This window comes from Chanodichthys erythropterus, chromosome 11 (genome assembly GCF_024489055.1).
Source record: "Chanodichthys erythropterus isolate Z2021 chromosome 11, ASM2448905v1, whole genome shotgun sequence".
Classification (NCBI taxonomy): Eukaryota; Metazoa; Chordata; class Actinopteri; order Cypriniformes; family Xenocyprididae; genus Chanodichthys; species Chanodichthys erythropterus.
The window spans coordinates 10,068,470-10,091,049 of NC_090231.1; the positions used below are offsets into that span (position 1 = coordinate 10,068,470).

Here is a 22,580-nt window from a genome sequence, read left to right on the forward strand (position 1 = left end):
TTTATTTCAATCATTCTTTTAGCAGTGTTGGCAAAACAGAACAGTCTACAGCCTGCTAGGAACAAAAACAAGGAGATATGGGAGAGATTGGAAAGAGAAAAAAAAGAGGGAGGAATAGAGGAAACAGAGAGAAAGAGCAGACTGCACATATGAATTAACAAACCAAATTAATTTGGTACAAGCAGGAGAATAAGACCAAATATCCATTATTATACAACAATATCAGAATTATGTTTTGACATAAAAAAGACAAGCAAGAGATGCACACATCGAGAAGCCATATCTTTGGGAAAGGCATGCCACGGAGAGAGGGGTACGTTGTGGATGCTGATTAACTTTGACAGGATAAGAGGTGGAACAGAGCCACCACATGCACCTGTTTTGGCTAGATTGGGGTGGGTGAAGGTACAGAGGAAGAAGTGAGAGTTAAGAGCTCAGAGTTCACACTGACGGATCCTTGCATAACACAATCTCCAGCTCTGTGCGGAACAGCTTCCCTCCGTCAGACAACGCCATGATGCTTTTCTTTGAGCTAGCCAGACTTTGAGGGTCAATAACCTAAAGGAGGACACACATAGACATCTATAAGTATTCAGACCAGTCATATTGTCGCTGAAATGCAGCATCGGTGCAGCCTTAAATATTTAAGTATATATTTTTAAATGTATAATTTAATATGTACAATACTGTTCGGAGGTTTGAGGGTGGTAAGATTGTTTGGGAATGAAGTCTCTTAATGCTCACTAGGGCTGCATTTATTTTGATCAAAAATACTGCAAAATCAGTCATAAAATAACAGTTTTCTATCTTACTGTAAGATATTTTAAAATGTAATTTATTCCTGTGATGCAAAGCTGAATTTTCAGCATCATTACTCCAGTATTCAGTGTCACATGATCCTTCAGAAATCATTCTAATATGCTGATTTGGTGCTCAAGAAACAATTCTTCTTTATTATATATTAAATAATATATAATACAAAATACCCCATAGATTTGTTTTAATTAATTTTTTTAACTGCCTATTTTGGGGCATCATTAACTATACACTGATTTTGGCAGCGCGCCGCTCCTTTAATTCGCCTGCTCCCTGCCACACGAGCTCTCGACTATATTACAGTGCATTTACAAAGTTCACACAGCTAATATAACCCTCAAATGGATCTTTACAAGATGTTCGTCATGCATACTGCATGTATGCTTCGGATCATGTGAGTATAGTATTTATTTTGATGTTTACGTTTGATTCAGTATGAGTTTGAGGCTGTGCTCCGTGGCTAACGGCTAATGCTACACTGTTGGAGAGATTTATAAAGAATGAAGTTGTGTTTATGAATTATACAGACTGCAAGTGTTTAATAATGAAAATAGTACATTAGCAACATGCTAATGAAACATTTAGAAAGACAATTTACAAATATCACTAAAAATATCATGCTATCATGGATTATGTCAAGTTCAAAAGAGCAGCATTTATTTGAAACAGAAATCTTTTGTAACATTATAAATGTCTTAACTGTCACTTTTGATCAGTTTAATGTGTCCTTGTTGAATAGAAATATTAAATTCTTTTAAAACAAATCAATCCAAAACTTTTGACCAGTAGTGTATACAATACATTTCTATCCATCGATATTCATAATTTGATATTTTAAAACATCAATTTCATATAGCTTCGATGTCCATTTTTCCCTTCTGCAGCATTAAATTGGGTGTAAATGCACTTTTTGTGATATATTTGCCACTTCAAATTTTGTGCCAAATTTTCAATTAAAAGAGAGCTAAAATCCCATCCAACACCAAGTTACCATTTTATGTTTTTGATAGAGGTCTCTCAGCAGTGCATCCAGTTCATGTTCATCAATGTAACCATTTCCATCCTGTTAAAGAAAAAAAGGAGAGAAACTGTTAACAGCCCATTCAATAGCTGATGGATACTATTGCAGATAGAGCAAATGCTCTAAAAAAAATTCTCTTCCAGATGAAAACATGCACATCAAATAAACATCTCCGCTGTGTATATGTGTTGTGCTAAAGTGTTATTTTTTGTGTATATGGTCACGTGTGGATTGCTAACCCACAATACAAGACAAATTAACATGGACATAAACATGAGAAATATACACATTATCTGACCTTGTCATAAAAGTTGAAGATTGCTTCAAATTCTTCAGCAGATAATTTGAAGTTCTGGTGATGAGGAGGAAAAAAACATTAGTTTATGCTCAATGTATGTGTGGGTATAATAGAAGGTTTTACTGTAGTGTAATATCAATTTGCCTTTAGATTTGATTTTGAAGGCCTGAATTCTCATAACTAGAAAATAATCCTCCAAATGCTTTGGATTATATCAGAACAGTGCAGCAACACTTAGCATCATTCCTACTTTATATATACCATTAATAAACGTGCCGATATAAAATAATAGTGTGATGCAATCATGCCAGATATAGCACACAAAAGTCATTTAGAAAATGGCTTTGTGTTTATTTATTTTGATGGTATTCCACTAATATTCAATTCATATCTGAATTGCATTGCTCTTTATACTATGTATTATAGAAGTTTACAACTTACAGTTTGGCTATAGAATGATACCCTTTAATGAATATTTCATGACTGAAAAGGCACAGGACATATTTGTCGCCATATTTTGACCCTGATAATGCAATGAGGCTAAACGTGGACCAGTTATTCCAGCCTTAACATATTTTCAGTGTTGTTGAGGAAAAAAAGAGAGACAGAGAAAAATAAGAGCGTCCAGTGAATGTGAGACTGGGCCAGATCAGTAAATCTCCAGGTTCAAGAATAATCTATGGAGATTATCGTAACTACAGTAGGATTGAAGTAATCCCTATCAAACCATGATCTCTGTGTCAGAAATAACTTACCAATCTGCCGTCAGGTTCACACACACACAAATGTATGTACCAAAATACACATTCGCCTGTAATCATGCATGTTTTCCACATGACTTCAACATTGATCTAAAAAAGAAACTCTTGTCATATTGCAAATCTCAGCTTTTTCAGCTCTGACCGTATGCCATTCTTCTGTAACTGCTTACAACTGCCAGTTTATTCATTTTTGCTTCTCGCCCTCCTAGCTTCCAGTATATCACACTTTTATCGTGCTAGTACTACTGCTGGACTCGGTTTTTGCACATTTTAGTATTCTAACCCTAAACCATGTCTTTTGTGCTACAAATGTCATTTGCACTGAACTGGCATTTGTACCTCTTATTTGCCAATTTGCAACTACCATTTTTTACACTTAGTTGTTAGCAGATATATTCCAGTGAGTTCGTTTACATGCACATTCTTAACCCCGTTATGCTTAATAAGGCGGCAATGCACGTGGTCATGTAAAAGCATTAACCTATTTTACTTTATTGGGATAAGGTTATAAATGGCTTAAATGATAACTGAAGTGCTCTTGTGTAATAAAAGCAGGCATCTATCAGCGGATGTGTAGCTGTTGAGCACGTGAACACAATGGCCAATCAGGAGTGTTTAGGATTGTGCTTAGCAGTGGTCAAAATGCTAGGGTGAAATGCTGGTATGGTCAGATTTTTTAAAATTTCAGTACCGACTTGGTACCAAAGTACATACAAGTCTTTCGTAGTAGGGGATGAGGAACTATATCATAAACCCTGAATCTTTCTTGACTCAAGAAATTATAAAAATGTGTTCTCATCTTGTGCAGCCAGAGCAGAAGTGGTACAGTCAAAATACTGCTTATTTATTTAACATCACACCTCACATAACAAACGCAATACAGAGTCAGATACACAAATGATTCCTTTGTGACGTCACTACCGGGGAATAACCTTCTGATTTTTTAGCAAATTCTTGTAAACAGGGTTTACTTGCATTGCCAGGTTATTAGTTAATTTAACGAGCTAAAATTAAAAAGCTGATTTTGGGGAGTTACCAGCGTATCACTGTATATGTAAAAATGCTCATTGACTATACCAGTTCCTGGAGGGCCACACCACTTCACTCTAAAAACTAATTCAGGGGACATTTAGTCATTACTTAAATATATATATTGCTGTGAAATAAAAATAAAAAATCAAGTTCTGACATGCTGTTAGACTTTTTACTTGTAATTGTTATTTTATTGCGCTTGGATGACACACAAATTATGCCTATTGATTCGATATACTATCATGATTTGTCATAGTTTAACATTTTCAGTTAATCAAAAATGTATTTAATTTTAAGTTCTGTTAATGTAAAACACAATCTGATGACGTGCAAACGTGTTTCATTGTTTTGAGTTGTATGAACACTTCTTTTAATTTAGACGAACTTAAGTTAAGTGAAACTGGGCTGGGATTTATATTTCCCATCATGCTTTGCCCATGGCACTTGAAAGGGACAGTAAATGCTAAAATTAAGTGTTATATAATGTTTTTTGCACAAGATTAATGGTAAGGGAGATTTAGCAGTAATTAGTGTTTTGTTATGCTAATTTAGAAGAGTTTCTGTTAATGTGGGTTTCTGGAGATTTACCATCACGGTGACAAGCGGTGCTTGGTAAGTTCTGTAAGTTCTTCTGTTTTTGTTAATGTTATGCATTTTATTGTGTCCAAAAAGCATCTTCACCTTACTTTAAACATTATGTTGGATCAACTTAAATAGTTGCATTCATGTTGACCATTTTTAAGTTCATGTTACTTAGAAATGCGTTTTATTGTGGCAAAAAAACGTCTTCACCTTACTTTAAACATAATGTTGGATCAACTTAAATAGTTGCATTCATGTTGACAATTTTTAAGTTCATGTTACTTAGAAATACGTTTTATTGTGGCAAAAAAAAAAAAAAACGTCTTCACCTTACTTTAAACATTATGTTGGATCAACTCAAAATATTGCTTTGAATTAATGTAATTCTCCCAATTGGCTCAAGTTAAAAATTCTAGTGGAAAACGTTAACATATTTTTTTTTGTTGAACCAATGTTTTATTTTTTAGAGTGTTGAAGTAGCGCTGTGCAGACCAAACGGTATATGACATCAAAGTAGAGCAAGAGTGATTTGAAACCAAACTCGCGATTAATCGTTTGACAGCCCTATACAATATATTGTTAGTCTCGAGATTATTAAACAGCGTTGCGTTTCAAAAACATCCCAGAGCCAGATTGCCCCTTATTGAACACAAACGAATGAATTGCTAATCTACTAGAGATGTTTCTTTTGTATTAATATATATCTGTGCTGCAAAATTTCAAAAAGCGATAGGGACAATATCGACCCTGGCAAAAAGTGGTGGGAACACGTCCCGTCCGTCCCACCCGCAAATTACGCCTATGGTCGCCTAATTAAACTCTGTAGGCCTGTGACCCCCAGGAGCTGAGTTTGACACCCCTGCTCTACACTTATATTTAAATAAGGTTTACTCATTTGGCAGACACTTTTAATCAAAAGAAGAAAAAAAAAAATTACATCGCATTTAAGGTTTAAATTATTAGTTCATACATTCCCTGGTAAGCAAACCCATGATCTTGGTGTTGCTAATACCATGCTCTTCTGTTTGAGCAGCAGAAACACTATATTTGTACTCTGCCATCTAATCTGACATTATGAAGATGGCTTGATCTTACCTGAAACTTGAGCAGAAAATTCTCTTGCACAGGAAGCAGTCTAAAGACAAAATATAACATACAATATTATATCATTTAAACAATATTGAATTAATATGCAACTCACTCTGAGGCCTTCTCACCTAGCCATCTCGGACAATCCCAGTTTCCCATCACCATTCAGGTCAAACATTTTAAGCTTCAGGAAAAAAGCATAAATTAAAGAGCAGTTGTGTGTGTTGTGTATAAGTGTGAACTGTGTGCGTCTACTCACTATGGTCTCTGTATACTCATTCAGTTTCTTGTCATCGTAATGTCTGTTTGCTTTCTTCAACAGATCTGAGAGAAAGCCCTAAGGCAAAGAAATGATTTTATTTAGTAATGGATCTATAACAGCAATAGGAAGGTCTGTGTGACCTATTGAGTTATACCTTTAGTTCATTGGATTCAATGTATCCGCTACGGTCAGTATCATATTTTCTCCAAGCCTGAAAAATGAAACAATAGCATTAAATCAGATACCTCCACACTTCCCACACATATGTACAGATTCTTTGCCCTGCAAAGGTGAAACGGACAGGGTTTCAATCAAAAATGTTCAGATTTGTATGTGATTATGTCATTCTCGTCTTGATTAAACCAGTGAATTTGGTATTTGGGAATTACACTGGGATTACTGGCGAGCTGATCTAATGTGGAGGAATACCCACCTGCCATGATTTACCAGCATGTGTGCATTATCGCACATGTGTGTATTCCTTTGTAATGCTAGCAAAATGCATTCATTGTGTTCACAGTTCTGAACTCATCTTTACTCTTCCACAACTCAGATGTTCTACAGAACGAACATGTTTTGTATTATTTACACAATCACCATGTTGTACAAATGAACCTCCTTTAACCCAGTTACTCACACATACACACACTCTGTTCTTTTATGTATTGCAGTCCATTCATAATGGATAACCTACAGCAAATAGAGTTTTCTGTCTCTCTCTCTGTTTCACACAGATGCACACAAAAGCACCCTAGATATTCAAAGATATACATGTTTACAATAAAACAATCATTTTTGAAAATAACGAATCTCAAAACTAACGTAGAAGTTGATAATGATGTTGGTTGGATTACTTATATGCACAGTGAGTAGAAATTAATTTCACTATAAATCTCAACAGATCACGATATCTATAAGTTATGGCAACAAAATAATCATTGTGTGTTTTTGTGTGTTACATACTGCCATAAACTCTGCGCTGGATCCCACATACTGTCTGAAGCACAATAGAAAATTCTGCTCTGTTGGCAAGATCTGGGCCAGCTGTAAAAGATAAAGCGAGAAAGACATGTCATCAAATCATTATTCATTATATTATCACTGGTTGAAAAAAAAACCATCTAATCACATTTAATTATCAAAAGAGAAAGTAAAATAGTGTTCACTTGAAAAGATACCAACATTTAATAATAATAATAACTTTATTTTTATATAGCGCCTTTAAAGTAGCTTCTCAAGGCGCTTTACATAAAACAAGCAAATGAGAATACAACACACACAAAGTAAAACAAGTTATACATATACATATGACAGATAAAAAACAAGACAATCAAGAAAAAGCTACCCTAAAAAAATTAGATGTTGTTTATTTGAATGCATTAAAAAAAAATCAGGAAAAAACAGCTTTTATAGGATAAAGTGGCAAGTATTTCGTGACCTCCCCTTACACTTGAGCAATAGCAGGAAGCTGGCTCTCTTAAACCTAAATGGAATGGAAAAGGGCTGGAAGGCCAAGAAAACTTTCAGAATCTGATGAGAAGTTTCTCAGAATTTCCTCTTTGAGAAACTGGAAGTCCAGGAAGTCACACTAAATACTGATTTTGTCTTAAGGAAGCCATTTTCTTCAGATTTTTTCTTTTTTCTTTTACATTTTATGTACATATTTGCTGTATTTTCTATTTGTATCATAATAAAGAGACTGAAAAATATGGATGGTCAACAAAGCTGATGGTAGCCTAAGATTGTGCACAGACACACAGTGATAAATGCATCACGGAGCAAAGAGGACACTGACAACACGTCGACAGACAAGACAGAGCAGGTTACTTATGATATTAAACAAAGTCCCAGCTTTCAAACTGTGTAGTTTTTTAAGAAATTCAAACTATAAAAACCGTTTTGTTGCTCTTTAATGTGTCGTGACCATGGTCATGACAGATTGCTGTAGCGCCTCAGCTCAAGAGGCTCAATCATCTCTTACTACGAGTCCATTTATAGCATCAAATAAACATGAATGAACATGAGAATCAATGTTGTTTCAAACGTGGAAAGATGCAGTTTTTCAAGTTTAACTCCACCGAGGTTAATCTTCTAACTCCTGACTGCTTTGTCGGACAAAATGGCGGATTACTTTTAATCATTATTTGGGTAGCACACATATTCTGAATGTTTTCGTCAGAATTGAAATGGGCCATTTTAATCTAGATTAATCTAGATTAATTCCAAGATTCCAGTGATTAATCTAGATTAAAAACATTAATCTATGCCCACCACTAATATATATATATATATATATATATATATATATATATATATATATATATATATACACACACACACATCATATAGGTAGACGCCCTATCGAACGCTACTGCCTACTGGCACGGACGTGGAGCCGCCATCTTGGATCGGTGGCCAGCTCCACTCAGTGTAACTTGTTTGACAGGTGCAATGAGCTGTCAGCGCATTTAATTAATCATATCTCACTGAATACCTAACTGTTTTTGACGCGGGTTTTTTTTTTTTTTTTTTTTTTTTTGCTGCAAAGGTCATTCATGTAGCTATATGATACAGGACACATTGTTCAGTGTATTTTAATAGCCTATTCATAGTAGGTTTAACAGTTAGGCTATATAATATTCTGATATGAGATATAAAGTGACCAGACGTCCAAAATCAAAATATGTGATGTACGATATAAGGTAATTTATAAATCACACACTATAAATATGATAAAGAAGCAGAAACAGATAGTTGCAGTAAAATAAGATATCTCAGTAATACTAGCAGAAGTGAGAGGGGTAACACGATTTGCGCTTTGCCGTCATGTGTGTATACATTGCTTCCTGATATCACGTGCACAAACACAAATAACAGTTATTATGTCCGGTCGAACAATGTAGGCTATGTATTAAATTCAGATTGGATTGTTTTGGTAATAGGCACTTAACGTTACCTAACGCTAAAAGTAAGTTTCGTGTATTGAGCGCATTCTAACAAGTGCTTTCGAACTTATTTCTGAATAGTAAATTATGTGGAAAACACTTGCGAGGTCCGACGGTTAAGCAGAGCGGTTAAGATAAAAGGGCTTGAATAATTAATAATCAATATAACCTGACGAAAAGATATTTATTAAATGTTATCCACATTATATTTCATCTGCAACAGTATCGTGAACTTTTATAACGATGCGTTTGGTCAAAACGGTAGGAAAATAAGTTTAATTCAATGTGGAGGATTTTAACTGTGACAAGATGATTTACAGGACAGTTTAAACAGTTACAGTTTGCGTAAATAAGCGACAGAACGTCCGTTAAAGACGCAGTTATGAGGAAGTAGTGTGTCCCAAAGCTTGTCTACTCTTCTGCTACACACTGTTTCTTTACAAAAACAGTAAATGCTTATAGGACGTAGTATAAGTAGGCGAATTGGGACGCAGCTTAGGAGTACGACCGGTCTAAGATGGCGGCCGCAAATCTCAGCGCCCAGCGGCCAATAGGGCGTCTACCTATATGATGTCTATGCACACACACACACACAAACACACACACACACTGGCCACTTTATTAGGTACACCTGTTCAACTGCTCATTAACACAAATATCTAATCAGCCAATCACAAAGCAGGGCAGCAACTCAATGCATTTAGGCATGTAGACATGGTCAAGACGAACTGCTAAAGTTCAAAAGTTCAAACTGAGCATCAGAATGGGGAAGAAAGTTTTTTACTGGCAGGGTTGTTGGTGCCAGACAACTGGGATTTTCACACACAACCATCTCTAGGGTTACAGAGAACTGTCAGAAAAAGAGAAAATATCCAGTGAGCGGCAGTTCTGTTGCTGAAAATGCCTTGTTGATGCCAGAGATTAGAGGAGAATGGCCAGACTGGTTCAGGCTGATATAAAGGCAACAGTACCTCAAATAACCACTCGTTACAACCATTACAGCAGAAGACCACACCGGGTGCCACTCCTGTCAGCTGACAACAGAAAACTAAGGCTACAATTTGCACAGGCTCACCAAAATTGGACGAAAGAAGATTAGAAATATGTTGCCTAGTCTGAAGAGTCTGCTGCAAGTCTGCGACAGTCAGATGGTAGGCTCTGAATTTGGCATAAACAACATTGCAACTGTGTCGACGGTTCAGACTGGTGATGATGGCGCAATGGTGTGGGGGATGTTTTCTTGGCACACTTTGGGGTCCCTATTACCAGTTGAGCATCATTTTCTGACCACAGTCACAATTTTTCCTCTTCCCTGTCAGTCTGTTACGCAGTTGGCGCAGTGAATGCATTACAGTGCTTGAGTCAGCGTTCGGACGTAAACACGGAAGCTCTGCAGTGCGTTCACTGCGCCAACGGAAGTTAAATAAAGTCGTTATTTTTGTTTTGTTTTTGCGCACAAAAAAATATTCTCGTCACTTCATAACATTAAGGTTGAACCAATGCAGTCACGTCGACTTTTTAAATGTCTTTAGTACCATTCTGGACCTTGAAAGTGGTGGTTATATTGCGAATCATATACCTCTCGGATTTCATCAAAAATATCTTAATTTGTGTTCCAAAGATGACTAAAGGTCGTACAGGTGTGGAAAGACATGAGGGTGAGTAATTAATGACATAATTTTAATTTTTGGGTGAACTAACCCTTTAAAATGAAATGTTTTCTATTCTTAACCACTACATTTAGACCCCAGTCTATAATTCCACTGAAAGGGATTTCAGCACCATGGACAGCCGCACAGTGGAGCACAAAGCCCTTATCCAAACCAGCCTTTTTGCTACACGATCAACCAAGTGCTGCTGTTTGAGTTGATGCCTGTGAATAAAGCCTCTCTCCCTGACTTAGGAAGAGAGTGCCTGCAAGAGCTGGACAGGGATGAGAGACCATTTCATGCTCTTGGTTATCTTTTTCAGCCTCAACAGAGGAGCTCATCAATGCTGAATTACTGAAGGGACACAAAACCATACCGAAGCGAACAGTAAGTAAAGCTCTAAAAGCATCAGTCTATGACAAGTTCCACCTCTGAGTGCTCTGACACACAAACCTGGGCCTAGAGTATCGCCCCTTTGTCTATATAAAGCGAAAAGCACTTTTTAAGCCTTACAATCCCAAGTAATTATTTGTTCGATTGAAGGATGTGGATAGAATTACTACATATAGGATAAATATAGTTTTATGATCATGATGGTTATTCTATATGTGAAACATATATAGATTGTGTGTGTGTGTGTGTGTGTGTGTGTGTGTGTGTGTGTGTGTGTGTGTGTGTGTGTGTGTGTGTGTGTGTGTGTGTGTGTGTGTTGGTAAGATGAATCAAAGCTGAATTTTCAGCAGCCATTATTCCAGTTTTCAGTGTCATTCTAATATTTTGATTTGGTGCTCAACAAAAATTTTTTATTATTATCAATGCTTAATATTTTGTGAAAACCGTGCTGCTTTCTTTTCAGAATTCTTTGATGAATAGAATGTTCAAAATAACAGCATTTATTTGAAAAAGTAATCTTTTGTAACATTACAAATGTCTTTACTTATCTACTCCTATTCTGCCTTTGATTTATTTTGTTATTCGTGTGTTTTCTGCTATTCAGTCAAAGACTATAGAATAACACAAGACGTGTCACTCTGAATGGGAGAAAGTGTAACGCGCAATATGGCGGAATAGGTCCCGCCTTCTAAATAAGAGCCAATGGCCGACTGGTAAAGTCATCGCGTCACTTTAGCGGCCGTTAGAATCACCGGTTTCTATAGAAACAATCAGACGCGCGACTCCTAAGAGACGCGCATTTAGGTCTGCGCATGCGCATTAGCTTGATCCAGCCTGAAAAATATTTTTTTCTGTCATGATTCGAACGTTTAGAAACTAAATTTATAAGCCGGTTGTTGTTAGATTTCATTGGTGATTTCAAATATGAAATTTAATCGTAAGGTTGGCATACAGTTTTGGAGAATTTGATGTTTCCCCATTTAAAGAGATTGCATGATGCCCAGGATGCCCGAGAGGCGTTTCAAAGATGGCCGCCGAGTGAAATGACTTGTCTCAAAGGGACGTTTGATTCAGTATAATAAATTAGTTTATTGTAAAAAGTAAACATCTATATTCTGTTGATTTACGTTTCTCTGCTAAAAGATACTAACATAAAGTATTATTGTTCGTACCAGCAAGAATGAAAAAACAGCTACTAACTTCAAAAGATAACTTTAAAATACTTATATCTCACTAACAAAGTCAAGCAGAAAAACCCAAAAATTAGGAAATCAGAAGATGACAGATATGATGATCCCAATATGGCTAATCTGAGGTTCCATCTTAGACTCACGCGCTGCACACAGAAGAACAGATCATTGACTCATACGAGGCGTCTGAATGAGCTGCTGAAATCCTGCCAGCTTTCAACATAAAGTGACGTACCTGAGATTGTGTACCAGATTGAAAACAGAAAAACCACACTAGAAGGATTTTGTTCATAGTCATTCGTAATTTCTAATATAGTGAGATTTACATGATGCAGATCATTTGAATATACAGTACTGTAACCACATCCCTTCTGCATTAACTGCATGGTCTCTTCTAAGCAAGCTTTAATCTGGTGCATGGAGATTCTCCTTTCATCCTTTCAAAACCATTTTACCTCCACTATGCTATATAGGACCAAGAAATAGGTCAAGAGAAAAAATGTAACCGCTAAAAACATTCAAAAGCAACAAGCCAAACAAACCTAATAGCTTCATAACTGAAGCAGGCTGATATTAATTGGAGAAAAGAAGGAGTTTATATGGTGGTCTGTGTGACTGGATTAGTGAGGTTTTTCTTCCAACATAAATCATTCGATCCATTCGCTTGTGCCGTCATTATGATGGACGTCGCCCCCCATCCTCTCCCTCCCCCTCATCCATCTCTCCCTCCACTCATTCATCTCACTACCCCTCCCTTCATCATCCCATCATCCCCTCGATAGATGCCACCTTTTGCCCTCCTTCAAGCCCCTAATCTGCCCTCATTGTCCTCTTTATATTTCCTCCTGGTGTTTCATTAATCTCTGCAGAATGGTCTCTCTTCAGAGCTTCAAACCTTTGGATGTAGTCTACTTTAGTAATGAAAAAGGGCGGGAATTTACCTCTGACATCTCAATCTTCCCATCACCGTTCTCATCGAATTTCAGCATAAACTCTTTCATCCTGTCTTTGAATGAAGCATTTGAAGGATCCTGAAAACAAACCAAAGCATGTAAAACATTAGTTTGTTTTCAAATGTTCCAAGAGAACTGTACCAGAAAAATCTTTAAAACACGCCATGCAGAAAATGTATTGACATAATATCAGCCAGATGGTATCTGCTCAGATGGCATGTGCATTAGGCTAGATTAATCTAGGCATCTCATTCTGTAGTTCTTAATAACTGTATGTGACATTCAGATCACCACTTATCGAGTACAACTGCATCTGATGTTTTTACTATAATTAATGAACACACACACACGCGCAATGCTTGACTCACCACACTTTTCCGCACTGTCTCAAGCTCACGAATGAAATGTTCCAGTTCCTTCCCTTCAATGCAGCCATTCCCTAGAAGAACATTAACTTTAGTTCATTAATTTAATTATGAGTTTAACTCACATTGTCTGATGTAACATGACAATCAGTTTCTCTTTATAAATGAAATGAGGGTCTTATAATCAGTTCTTGTCTCGTTGATTTAAATTGCTGAAGGACAGATTATAGATAAATTCATTGAGCTACAAAGGGATTTTGTCCATATATTTCTTAGAAAACGATGTCTGCTTTTTACAGGGAAAATTCTTGTATCTTATACACAGTTTGCAGTTTCTCAGTCTAGTCTTTTTTAAATTTATCTAGTTCGAGTGAATTTATTTTATTGTTAACAATTTAACAATAACAGATGCTAAAGAATAGCTATTTCTGATGTGCAGATTTTAACTACTTGACTTTTCAAAAAACAGCCTATCATTTGCTGATCTGAGTGGGCCTCGAGGACAGGTGGATCTGTTTGCTGGTTTCAGAAAGTTATGGTCTGGACACTTCTTTTTTTTTCAGATGATCTGGTAGATAGACCAGCTTAAAGGGTTAATTCACCCAAAAATGAAAATTCTGTCATTTATTACTCACCCTCATGCCATTCCACACCCGTAAGACCTTAGTAAACCTTCGAAACACAAATTAAGATATTTTAGTTGAAATCCGATGGCTCAGTGAGGCCTGCATAGGGAGCAATGACATTTCCTCTCTCAAGATCCATAAAGGTTCTAAAAACATATTTAAATCAGTTAATGTGAGTACAGTGGTTCAATATTAATATTATAAAGCGACGAGAATATTTTTGGTGCATCAAAAAAAAAAAAAGACTTCTATAGCAATGGCCGATTTCAAAACACTGCTTCAGGAAGCTTCGGAGCATAATGAATCAGCGTATCGAATCATGATTCGGATCGCGTGTCAAACCGCCAAACTGCTGAAATCACGTGACTTTGGTGCTCCGAACCACTGATTCGACACGCTGAATCATAACGCTCCGAAGCTTCCTTTCAGGATCCATCACTAAATAAGTCGTTATCTTGTTGTTTTGCCGCACCAAAAATATTCTCGTCGCTTTATAATATTAATATTGAACCACTGTACTCACATGAACTGATTTAAATATGTTTTTAGCACATTAATGGATCTTGAGAGAGGAAATGTCATTGCAGGCCTCACTGAGCCATCGGATTTCAACAAAAATATCTTAATTTGTGTTTCGAAGATTAACAAAGGTCTTATGTGTGTGAAACGGCATGATAAAAATATGACACTCCTTGTTGATTTGCTGGTCTTAGCTGGCCTCCCAGACTGGTTATGCTGATCTGTTGTACTTTTCAGCAGGTCAGACATGAAAACCAACTGGCTGACCAGCTAATCCAGCTGAGTTCCATCTTTGCCATGTTGACCAGATGAAAAGCAGACTGGCAGGCCAGATTAAACTAGCTAAAAAGAGCAAAGCATCTTAGGCTGTTCCCCCCACCTACCCACCCCCCAGCAGGGCTGGTTCTCTTTCAACCCCCGCCCATCACTTTTCATCTTCGAATTCTCTCAAACGCTGACACACAAATCAATTCGAAGGAAAGATTCCATTCCAGAGCGAAATCAATAATGCCAACAATGCCTGTGGGGCATAATTTACTGAGCTGCGAAAGCGCGTGCCTAGCGCTGAAAGAAGTTAACAGGGCGATAGCAGGCAATCATCCCACTGGCGCTTTTCAATTTCCCTGAATTATTCAAGAATACGCCTGTGCGTAAAACTGCATTGCACATTGCTTGAGGATTCAACTTGAGTTAGCGTTCGTTCTGCTAGACCCGTGTTGCCATATCCCGACCGGTTCTGACCAAAAGTATACTAAAACACTACTTTTAAAGTGGGGAAAGCAATGAAAATGCATTCTGGACATAAGAAAAAATCTCAAACTGCGACTGTCTATTAATATTCAAAAGCGACTTAATAACGGTTTCTCGCTGCTCAAATAGGCTTCTTTAACTTTTTAATTTTTAAACGTGTAACTCAATGAATTACTTTCTTACAAGTCTTGGAAGCTAAAATAAAAACGTAGGCTACGTATTCAAAAATTCGAATGTTTTGAAAATAAATGAGTAGAAACTATAGTTTTTGTTAAAGGCTTAATTCTTTGTTTGACAAGAATGCATCATAGTATTTCTATTTCTCCATCACTTAAAGAAAAAAACTGCGTACGCTCAGGGACTCTTTCCAGTTTACTATTATTATTTTTTAAATTATCATTATTATTATTTGCTTTTGTATTTTAACATAAATTGTACAGTATACTACTAATAATTTTAATTAATTTTAGACAGCTAAGTCAAATGCAATAGCCTACATAATTCAGGGTAACGTTAGATAAGTAATAGTACAACTAAATTAATAAAGCTTTTCGTCCCGGGACGTTATACTCACCATCAGCATCGAATTTATTCCAGATGTCGAGAAACTGGGTGGCAGTGAGTTCCGCCAGGTGCAGAGAAAGGGGCTCTGGTGCTTTATTCGCCATATCCTGGCTATAGTTTTTCTCTCCCTTAGGTTATATTTATTTCTTCTTCTTCAAAGAAACAAATGTCCTGTCTTTGAAGCACTCCTCTACCCCTATGCGAGTCACTGAAAGTAGCCCGACAGAGGCAGCGGTTTTAAACCCCCACCGCCACTGCTCAAGCGTGCAGTTCATACGCTCGCCAAAGGGTGGCAGTATATAGCGCGTTTAAATACAGCTTCAGCAGTCGAGTCGAGTTCATTCAGATATGTAGCCTACTCTAGGAGCATCACAGCAGGATTATGGAAATTAATTCAAATCCTACACGCTCGTACGCTTCCACGAGCAGAAAATAGCATCAAAGTTTTTATAAAGTATATTGACAGTGACCAACATTGCCTGGAGTCGCTTAGAAATATATGGAAGCCTTTATTTATAAAATGTACAGTCAGTTAATGTAAAGGCTAATATTCACACGTGTCTCTATAAGTGTAGCTTACTATTTAACAGAACTTGAAAGGGCATTGTTCATTTTATGCTTGTCCAAACCACATAGATAGATAGATAGATAGATAGATAGATAGATAGATAGATAGATAGATAGATAGATAGATAGATAGATAGATAGATAGATAGATAGATAGATAGATATGTTTAGCAGCATCAGCTGTGGGATTTTCATTCCTTGCCTCCCCCCTCTTTTCCAACATTTTAACCACTGAACGCATCCGTCTATTTAAAGAATAAAAGAGAAAATGAGACAGAACCAGAATTAGTTTGGCTGGAGCACTGGGATTACAAAATGATAGAGAGACATATGGGAGAAACTGTGAAGGCATGGACAGTACTCTGTCAGAGATTGCATAAACAAAATAAATTGACATCATTCACTCACCAGTGACAAGCTTGTCTCAGCAGTTTGGACTGATGTATGCTTGCATCTCTGCAGGTCCTGGCTGAGTTGGTGAATGTTATCCAGCACCTTTTCATTATTACCTTTTAAAAAGTCTGCTGTAATCCTGTATGACATGAGTGGTGATGAGAGACACTTGTAGAAGGATATGCTGGCAAGCCCTTTAAAACTGCACTTACTGCAAGAGAGAGCGAATGAGAGAAGGAGCATTTAAGAGATTAAAGAGGGCAGTAAGAAGGCTGGCAGAGATTAAGTAAAAGAAAAAGAAGTTAACGTGTTCTATCATTAAGATGTAAGGGGTTGGTATGATTTTTTAAATGTTTTTGAAAGAAGTCTCTTATGCTCACCAAAGCTGCATTTATTTGATCAAAAATACAGTACAAACATAAATATTGTGAAACGTTATTACAATTTAAAATAATTATTTTCTATTTGAATACATTTTAAAATTTTCAGTAGTCATCATTACTCTTCAGTGTCACATGATCCTTCAATAATAATTCTAATACACTGAAACTTGAGAATAAATGTATTATTGTCAATGTTGAATACAGTTGTGCTGCTTAATATTTTTGTGTGAAATGGTACATTTTCTTCAAGATTCTTATTCTATTCTTGCATCCTTGCTAAAAAAAAATCTTAATAACCCCAAATTTTGGACTGTAGTGCATATACCTTTAGTGAATAAAATTAAAGGTGCAATATGTAATATTTTCGCAGTAAAATATCCAAAAACCACTAGGCCAGTGTTATATATTTTGTTCACTAGAGTACTTATAATATCTCAAATGTTTCCAACTATTTGTAAATCTTGAGAAATTTGCAATTTTAACCAAGGCTCCGGGACGTGTGAGGAGTCACCTGTCAATTGCGTCATCCCCGCGTTACCCTCGGTTCTTTAATATTTACATGTTTTAGGCAAGGGAACAACTGTTTTGATATATTTATAGACAGAAATCGAATTATTGTTATATAGCTCGACATGTTTAGTCTTATTGTTTAAATCTAATTTTCTTGATTTTTTGCGAGCACCATGCTTTACCATGCCTCAGAGAAAAACACTATTTTGTCAAGTAGCTAACATAGCATAATCGGATGCAGCTTTATTTTTAGTAACAGTAATACAGCATTTTCTCCATCATACAATGTGTTTTAAAATTAATTGCATGCCATGTATCAACACAAGCCATCCAGCATTTAATATGATATTGTAAAATCGATCTATCTTACTGCAGTGTGTAACAGTGTCTCACAGCAGCCGCCGAGCGAACGCACAGAGTAACGTTATAACATCATTTTCAACACACTCAAATGTATCTAATATGATAAACAGAGCTGCGTTACCTCATACTCATAACCGGAAAAGCGGAAGCAGCGCCGGTGACTGTCATAATAAAAGTCCCGCTGCTCGTGAGGCGTGTGTTGATCAATCGCTCCAGCGTCCTCGTTCAGCTCCCACAACACTCGGTCCTGCTCTGCTTCACACTACAGTAACTTTAATAGTCGCATCCATGAACATTTCTTCCAGAGTCCTATCCCAATTATTTTCCACCGTCCGTTGAGGTGAAGATCACGTGTCCCAAGATTCCACACTCAAACTTGCCGTCATCAAGCTACGCCTTTGTTTTGAATAGGCCTCTATCGGAAAGAAAATATTACATATTGTACCTTTAACAGTTCTCAGAATAGCATACTACACAATGTTAGGTGGATTCAGAAAAATTAAGCTAAAAATAAATAGGTCTATCTAAAATAAATTACACACACAAAAATCATACATATCTGCATGCAAATGATGATCAGGTGCAGTTCCTACATTCCTACAAAATAAAAAAAATAAAAAACAGTGCTGTAAACAACCAGATTTTCCATAATCCAACTAAGTGACAGTGATGACTGTCCTTCTGCCACCACAAAACATGATCTGATGCAACAGAGTGGCACATGTCCAGTGTTCGAGCTCAGTAAAGGGAATCTCCCTATAATCAGACATACAATGCCATCTGTAAAATGTACCCACATATGTAGAATGTTGTTCATCTGATGTAAAGGATAATACATTTTTGAAGGCTATGCAGTAGTTTGGCTAGAATACACATATGTGCTCTCCAAAGTCAAGAATAAGCCATGCCATATTCATGTGGTCTATGATGAGCATGATGTCACCAACATTAAAGCAACTCCTGCTGCAATACCATCATAATTTTTAGACTCAGCAGAGCTAAAACACAAACAGGGAAAGTCACCTACTGTGCATGCATGGATTCAGTCACTCATACACTCTTAAAAATAAAGGTTACAAAAAGTCTTCTACAGCCTGATGCTTTTTAGAAAAAAAACATATATAATGGTGCTTCAAAGACCCCAGGATGACCTCCACTCTTAGAAGAAAAGGTTGTGAATAGAACCTTAAATGTTTCTGTAACAGTGGCTGTTTCAGAGGAAATGCAGCAAACATTTATTCAAACAAACATAATAAAAGTAAATCCAGGCAAAACTGATAAATCCAGACACGGGCAAGGAAGGCAAAACAAAACTGACAACAAGCACACACATAACATCCATGGAAGAACAACACCAGACAAAGAACATGAGAAACACTGGGGTATACAGTTGTGGTCAGAATTATTGGCACCCTTGGTAAATATGATCAAAGATGACTGCATTGTTAAATAAATCTGCATTGTTTATCCTTTTGATCATTAATTCATACAATTAGCAAAAATCTTTTCATTGAAGGAAAAGAATTGAAAGTGGGGGAAATCACATTGTGAAATAAATGTTTTTCTCCAAAACATGTTGGCCACAATTATTGGCACCCCTAGAATTTTTTATGACTAAAATATCTCTGAAGTATATTCCCATTCCCAGGGTGATCGTGAATATGAAATTGTCCAGCCATGACTTGGCTGCCATGACAGCCATGACAGGAGTATAAACATGAGGAAACACAAAGGCCAAATTCCCTTAATCATTCATCACAATGAGTAAAACCAAAGAATATAGTTCTGGTGTGCAGCAAAAGATTGTTGAGCTTCACAAAATAGAAACTGGCTGTAAGAAAATAGCTAAAGCATTGAAAATCCCCATTTCTACTATCAGGGCAATAATTGAGAAGTTCCAATCAACTAAAGATGTTATAAATCTGCCTGGAAGAGGACGTGTGTCTAAATCATCCTAATGCACTGTGAGGAGGAAAGTTTGAGTGGACAAAGACTCCAAGGATCACAGTTGGAGAATTGCAGAGATTAGTTGAGTCTTGAGTCTCAGAAAGCCTAAAAAAATATCAAACGGCACCTACATCCCCACTAGTTGTTCAGGAGGGTTTTTAAGAAAAATCCTCTGCTCTCATCCAGAAACAATCTCCAGCACATTCAGTTGTCAGACAAGACTGGAACTTCAAAAGGGACCGGCTTCTATGGTCAGATGAAACTAAAAAAGAGCTTTTTGGCAGCAAACCCACCAGATGGGTTTGGTGCACACATGGATAAAAAGTACCCCATGCTCACGGTTAAATATTGCTGGATCTTTAATGTTGTGGGCCTATTTTTCAGCTGGAGGTCCTGGACATCTTGTTCAGATACATGGTATCATGGATTCTATCAAATACCAATAGATAAAAAATCAAAACCTGACGCTTCTGCTAGATATCCAATAGTGGGCTGTGGTTGGATCTTCCATCAGGACAATGATCCAAAACAAACATCAAAACCAACACAAAAATGTGTCACCAAGCCCAAAATGAAGCTTCTGCCATGACCATCCCAGTCCCCTGACCTGAACCCTAAAGAAAATGAGTGGGGTGAACTGAAGAGAAGAAGCACCAACATGGAGCTGGGAATCTGAAGGATCTGGAGAGATTCTGCATGAAAGAATGTTCTCTGATCTCTTGTCAGGTGTTCTCCAAACTCATCAGGTATTATAGAAGAAGACTCAGAACTGTTATCTTGGCAAAAGGAGGTTGCAAAAAGGATTGCATAAAAGGGTGCCAATAATTGTGACCAACGTGTTTTTGAGAAAAACATTTATTTCATAAAGTGATTTCCCCCCCACTTTCAATTCTTTTCCTTCAATGAAAGGGTAGATTTTTGCTCATTTTATGAATTAAAGATCAAAAGGATAAACAATGCAGATATAGTTTTACAGTCATCTTTGATCATATTAACCAAGGGTGCCAATAATTCTGACCACAACTGTACACAAGGGGCGATTGGCAAACAAGAAACACCTGGGAACAATCAGAAACTAATCAACAAGAAAAAACTACAAAACATGGCACAGAACAGGAAATAAGTCCACATAAGACCTGGGAACACAGGCTGGGATCATGACAGAGCCCGCCCTTTAAGGAGCCAGGAGGGAAGTGGACAGGAGGCGGAACAGGGGGAGGGACGGAGGGCCTGGCCCATGAGGTGGGAGAAGGACTGGAGACTGAGGCAGAATGGGAAGCCAGGGCGGAGCAGGCTGAGCAAGTGGCCGGAGTGGCACAGGCTGGACAGGCAGCCAGGGTGGCGCTGATGGGACGAAGATCCCCATGGTGGAGCAGAAGACCACCACAGCAGCACAGACTAGTCTGAAGACCTCCACGATGGACCAGAAGACCACTACAGTGGCAGGGATTGAACTGAAGACCCCCATTTTGGAAATGAAAACCACCACCTCTGTGCAGACAAGACTGGAGGCCACCACTGTGGATCTGGCAAGGGTGGCAGAACTACAACAGAAAGCTCAGACAGATTAGTGATGGCCCCAGAGAGCAAACCGAGACAGTGGGGGATTCAAAATCTGCCTTGGCCAAAGCAGGGCTGGCAGAAAGTTCAACAGTGATCTCCATGGTCCTGTCCAGGTGAACACGATGTTCACGGGTGACCTTCATGGTCACATCTGTGCAGACCGGTAGTTCAGAAATGACCTCTGTGGTCATGTTGATGCAGACAGGCAGTTCCAGAATGACCTCTGAGTCATGTCAGTGCAGACAGGAAACTCAGGTATGACCTCCGTGTTCGCAACAGGGCAGACAAGAAACTCAGGAACAACCTCTGTGGTCATATCAAGACAGACAGGGAGTTCACAGGCTGGAACTGACACATGGCTGAGCTCTGAGGCAGGAGTGGGCTTTGAAGTGGGCTCATGGGGGCTCTGAAGGGAACTCCTGGACTGAAGCTGGTTCTGGAGCAGACTCATGGACTGAAGAGCAATGTGAGGCCCAAACACACAAAATGGCCACGGCTATAACAAGCAGCACTGAGGATAACGGCAGTCTCAGAAACAGGCAGCGCTGCAGTAGACAGATTTAAGGGCACAGGCCTTAGAATGCCAGCTGCTCTTGCTGAGATCAGCTGTGGGTCTGCCAAGTTGCAGATCAGCCTCTAAAGGCCTTGAAACGCCTGGATGTCTTCAAATGCAACATTCATAACAACAGGGAACACTAGTGTGGCGTCCATGTTGGCAGGAGACTCTGGTGTGGCGGCTATGACGGCTGGATACTCTGTCTTGGTAGGTACAGAGTGAATGTTGCGTTCATCCTCCACAGCACCCATAGTAAAAGCAGACCTGCTCAGCTGCAATGCCAGGTTGATATAAAATCCTATAGTCCTATAACCTTTTTTTTAATAGTGTAATAGGCAATACAGAAAATGTATAGAAAATGTGAGATTAAAGACAGATCTTAAGTAAAAGATTTAGTCCTTTTTTAAATAACAAAGGTTCAATTTAGTAATTTATCTGAAAGGGTCACGTGGGCTGACTAAACACAAATTCTGTGTATCTGCC

General features: G+C 37.8%; 1 protein-coding gene across 1 annotated transcript; it reads right to left on the reverse strand.

Moving 5' to 3' along the window:
- calb2b (calbindin 2b) lies at positions 1-15,996 on the reverse strand. The gene is made up of 11 exons (XM_067400572.1): positions 15,826-15,996; positions 13,360-13,430; positions 12,980-13,069; positions 6,825-6,905; positions 6,016-6,072; positions 5,859-5,936; positions 5,728-5,783; positions 5,606-5,645; positions 2,136-2,189; positions 1,808-1,879; positions 1-558 (listed from the first exon to the last, which is right to left on the reverse strand). Exons 1-11 carry the CDS (start codon positions 15,917-15,919, stop codon positions 442-444), a joined length of 810 nt encoding a protein of 269 aa, XP_067256673.1. The 5' UTR covers positions 15,920-15,996; the 3' UTR covers positions 1-441.
- Between the last annotated feature and the right edge of the window lie 6,584 nt (positions 15,997-22,580).

Coding starts and splice junctions, on each gene's coding strand:
- calb2b (XM_067400572.1), bottom strand. CDS start 15,919: ATGGCGAATAAAGCACCAGAGCCCCTTTCTCTGCACCTGGCGGAACTC. Junction 6,906..12,979: donor GGAAGATTGAGATGTCAGAG/GTAAATTCCCGC, acceptor TATCTTTTACAG/CTGGCCCAGATCTTGCCAAC. Junction 1,880..2,135: donor TCTTCAACTTTTATGACAAG/GTCAGATAATGT, acceptor TTTCTTTAACAG/GATGGAAATGGTTACATTGA.